This window comes from Poecilia formosa, unplaced genomic scaffold, assembly GCF_000485575.1.
Source record: "Poecilia formosa unplaced genomic scaffold, Poecilia_formosa-5.1.2 Scaffold965, whole genome shotgun sequence".
NCBI lineage: Eukaryota > Metazoa > Chordata > Actinopteri > Cyprinodontiformes > Poeciliidae > Poecilia > Poecilia formosa.
In genome coordinates, this window is record NW_006800904.1 from 45,518 (window position 1) to 50,053 (window position 4,536).

At 36.1% G+C, this 4,536-nt stretch overlaps 1 protein-coding gene across 1 annotated transcript in view; it reads right to left on the reverse strand.

Annotated features, from left to right (window-relative positions):
- LOC103132234 (15-hydroxyprostaglandin dehydrogenase [NAD(+)]-like) overlaps positions 1–3,536 on the reverse strand; it is a gene marked incomplete at its 5' end in the record, with an annotated part of 5,270 nt that extends 1,734 nt beyond the window's left edge. Inside the window, 4 exons of the mRNA XM_007544000.2 lie at positions 1,042–1,118; positions 1,223–1,319; positions 1,429–1,535; positions 3,404–3,536. Coding sequence (XP_007544062.2) covers positions 1,042–1,118; positions 1,223–1,319; positions 1,429–1,535; positions 3,404–3,536 — 414 coding nt within the window. The remainder of the gene's footprint in view (positions 1–1,041; positions 1,119–1,222; positions 1,320–1,428; positions 1,536–3,403) is intronic.
- Between the last annotated feature and the right edge of the window lie 1,000 nt (positions 3,537–4,536).

Consider the following 4,536-nt stretch of genomic DNA (forward strand, 5'->3'; position numbering starts at 1 on the left):
CCAGAACCACACAGATCACATCCAGAACCAACCAGAACCACACAGATCACATCCAGAACCACACAGATCCAAACCAGAACCACACAGATCACATCCAGAACCACACAGATCACATCCAGAACCAACCAGAACCACACAGATCCCATCCAGAACCACACAGATCCCAACCAGAACCACACAGATCACATCTAGAACCAACCAGAACCACACAGATCACATCCAGAACCACACAGATCCCAACCAGAACCACACAGATCCCATCCAGAACCAACCAGAACCACACAGATCCCATCCAGGACCATACAGATCCCATCCAGAACCACACAGATCACATCCAGAACCGACCAGAACCACACAGATCCCATCCAGGACCATACAGAACTGTACCTAGCAACCCAAGCAGAACTCCAGCACAGTTGGTCAGCTGGTTTTACCGCTCAATGCTCTGTACTTTAAAACAAATCTTTGTTTTTCCTAATTTTTATGAAAAGTTTGGAGGATTAAAGAGAAATAATGAAAAGCTTTTAACATATTTAATGTTCCTTTGTGTAGGGATGATTATTTTAGTAATTAATTACTCTATTGATTATTCTGACAATTAATCAGATAGAAAAATGGGCACATTCAACAGATTCTGTAATAGACGTACATTAATAGATGCAATTTAACAAATAATGACATTTATTTTTTAAATAAAAACAAACATTTCTTAAACGTGACCTTTAATTCAATCATTTCTAGTAAAGATGAATCTACAGATAAAAACTAATTTCTAACATCAACATGAGAAAAGTTCAGATCTGTTTATGGATTAACTGATTAATAATTGGACAGAAAAAAGACATTAAGTGAAGATTAAACACAAAATGTATATACTATTGTACAATTTTGGATTATTTACTGTTCTGACTGTTCTTTTAGAAAATGTTTCTTTTAGTCAATGCTCTAAATAACAATCGATTACTAAATTATAGCTGCAGATTATTCCAGTAGCTGATGATTAATCTGTGGTATATAATTAATATCAGAGTGTTTCCTTACGGCCATGGCTCGGGTGAATCCCACCACTCCAAACTTGCTTGCTGTGTAAGAGGGGCAGCTCAGAAATGGACCGATTCCTCAAAACACAAAGATAATCCACTTTATTTCTGACGAAACCCATTTAAAGACCAAATCACAGCCAGTCACATGTTTGATTTTTCATTTCCAGCTGAATGTTTACCTGCCATGGAGGCCGTGTTGACGATGACGCCGCCGCGGCCGCCGCTCAGCCGGTTCATCTGCTCCAGAGCCACATAGGTCCCTCTGATCACACCCATCTGAAACACACACACACACACACACACACATACATCTCACTTAAACACTGGACCTGATGATGAAATGTTCAGTTTCGTTATCAGAGAAGTATTTTTCATTTCCACTCACCAGGTTGATGGAAATGGTTTTCTCCCAGCTGGTTTCGTTCAGGATGCCGGCGTTGTTGCATAAAATGTCGATTCCCCCGAAGGTTTCTACGGTTTTCTTAAACGCAGCTGCAGAGAAAAACAGCACTTTATGGTTTAGTTTATTTAGTTAATCAAAGTTTTGTTCCTTCAGTATTCAGCAAAAAACCACAGCAGTGAGTTAATCAGAAGCCTTATCTGATTTAAGAACCATATTTAGGTAAAAAAATAAAATAAAATTCAGAAACATTTCATTGATCGCAAAGGGAAATTAAATGTAGCTGTAAGTCATATTAATTCATGATTCATAAAGGAAACATGGCTAGAAGCCTGTCTTTCTATATGTGGTAAATATTTAGTCTGTTTTATTGTTTTATTTACAATAAAATGTTTTATTTACCTGTTAAACAATCTCAGTTTTCTCATAATAATAATGTTTATTTTTTTAAAGTTGTGTTTCACACAGACAGACTTTGATTGGTCCGTCCTCACAGGTTTATGTAATTACATTTCCACTGGCAACCAAAGAAAATATCTCTTTAGTTTCTAGAAATTCAAACTGTCTACATTTTTATTTCATGTTTCAAAAAATAAACATAAAAAACTTTCAGTTTCTAATATGACCTGTAGAGGGCGCTCACAGGCGCCGATGAGTTTACATGTCACAAAATTCAAGAATAGCTATAGAAACTGGACAAATAAAGCAACCAGTTCAACATTGTTGTTTCTGAAAACATTGAGAACCAGAACATCCTGGACTACCAGCAGCATAAAGCATTAGCTTTGTTAAAATAAAGTAGAAGTTAAATCCCTCTTATGGTTTTTATATTTAAATGTTTTAATATGTGAGATACCAATCAACTTTTATTTAACCAACCTTCACTCAATTTTAATACAAGCATTTAATAAAAAGTTTTACTTTCCCAGCATGCAGCAGGAAAACTGGACAGAAAACAAATCACTTCCTTCGTCTGTTTTTAATCTGCTGGGAGCTTTTAAAGCACTCTGCTATTCATTATACCGTGTTATAGCTGTACATTTATGATCTAATATTCTATGTTTCTCATCGTGTGTATAACTGTGTTTATGATGTGGACCCCAGGAAGATTAGCTGTTGCTATGGTAACTACTAATGGGGATCCAGACACACAAACAGAGGAAAACATGTCAGAGTTTGACTCTTTACTGATATTTCCAGATATTTTCTGATATTTCCAGATATTTTCTGATATTTCCAGATATTTTATGATATTTCCAGATATTTTATGATATTTCCAGATATTCTCTGATATTTTCTGATATTTCCAGATTTTTCCTGATATTTTCTGATATTTCCAGATATTTCCAGGTATTTTCTGATATTTCCAGGTATTTTCAAATATTTCCAGATATTTTCTGATATTACCAGATTTTTCCTGATATTTCCAGATATTTTCTGATATTTCCAGATATTTTCTGATATTTCCAGATTTTTCCTGATATTTCCTGATATTTTCTGATATTTCCAGATATTTTCTGATATTTCCTGATATTCTCTGATATTTCCAGATATTTTCTGATTTTTCCTGATATTTCCAGATATTTTCTGATATTTCCAGATATTTTCTGATATTTCCAGATTTTTCCTGATATTTCCTGATATTTTCTGATATTTCCAGATATTTTCTGATATTTCCAGATATTTCCTGATATTTCCAGATATATTCTGATTTTTCCTGATATTTCCTGATATTTCCAGATATTTTCTGATATTTCCAGATATTTTCTGATATTTCCTGATATTCTCTGATATTTCCTGATATTTTCTGATATTTCCAGATATTTTCAGATGTTTCCATGTTTCCAGAGCAGCAGTTATGTAACAGAAACCTGATCGTGTTTGTCGTCTTTCTGGTTTCTGACAGACGTTTTGGAAAAGCTTCTGGCTTTCAGCTCAGCTCTGTTTTTTAACACGCTACCTCTGATCTGCTCCTCGGATTCAACGTCACACTTCAGGAAGATGGTCTTCTCTGCTCCGAACTGCTGCTCCAGGGCCTGCAGGGGGCGCTCTGCTGCAGCCTCGTTAATGTCCAGCAGAGCCACCTGCACAGGTCAGAACATGAGAAACACCATCAGTCGGCTGTGAGCAACCTGCAGAGACCAGAACAGGATTCTGATCTTCATACTAACTCTGAGTTTAACAAACTGGATGAGAGCATTAATGTAACATTCTGCTACAAAGAGGTTAAAACTACATTATTCTAATAGTCAGCACATCTGTCATTTAACCAATTCAGTTTAGTTTATACTAGTGATGGGTAGATGAGGCGTCATGTATCGTTTCACCCATAGCAAAACTGTGGGATACTGTGTCACTGAGTACTGACACCTGCTGGACATTAAAAATTCCTACAGGCAACGTAGTGATTTGATGACCTAGTCCAGGAGTGGCCAAAGTCGGCCGGCATCCTGCATGTTTGTCTCTCCCTGGTTTAACACACCTGGGTTAAATGACGGCTCATTAGAAGGCCTAGAAGGAACATTGACAAGCTGAAAAGGTTGTTACTACAACCAGGGAGACAACTAAAACGTGCAGGATGCCGGGCCTCCAGGACCCACTTTGGACACCCTGACCTAGTCCATACAATAAGATTTAAGTCTTTGTATTTTATTGAATATTATGTATTGTATTATATCATATCTTAAGTTAAATGTAAAATAGATTTGATATACAGTCAATAAAAAATGTAAACATGAACCATAAAGTGAAAATTTAAGTGAATGTGTTTGGAATGAGGATGCATGGACTGTTTTTTTCCACAGATAAAAAAAAAAAGTTTACAACAATTTAAAATTTAGCCTGTTAAGCTTTTTTTGACAAAACTTCTCCTGCTGTAGAAAAAAATGAAGTAAACACCACATTTACAGTGATCCCTCGTTTTTCTTAGGGGTTGCGTTCCGAAAATAACCCGCGATTAGTGAAATCAGCGAAGTAGTTACCTTTAGTTTTTACAATTATTATACAGCATAAATACATACTCTACATTGAAACCAAAGAACAAAACCTGTTTTCAGGTCAGCGGATGTTCATCAATCGGGCCTTAATGTGATC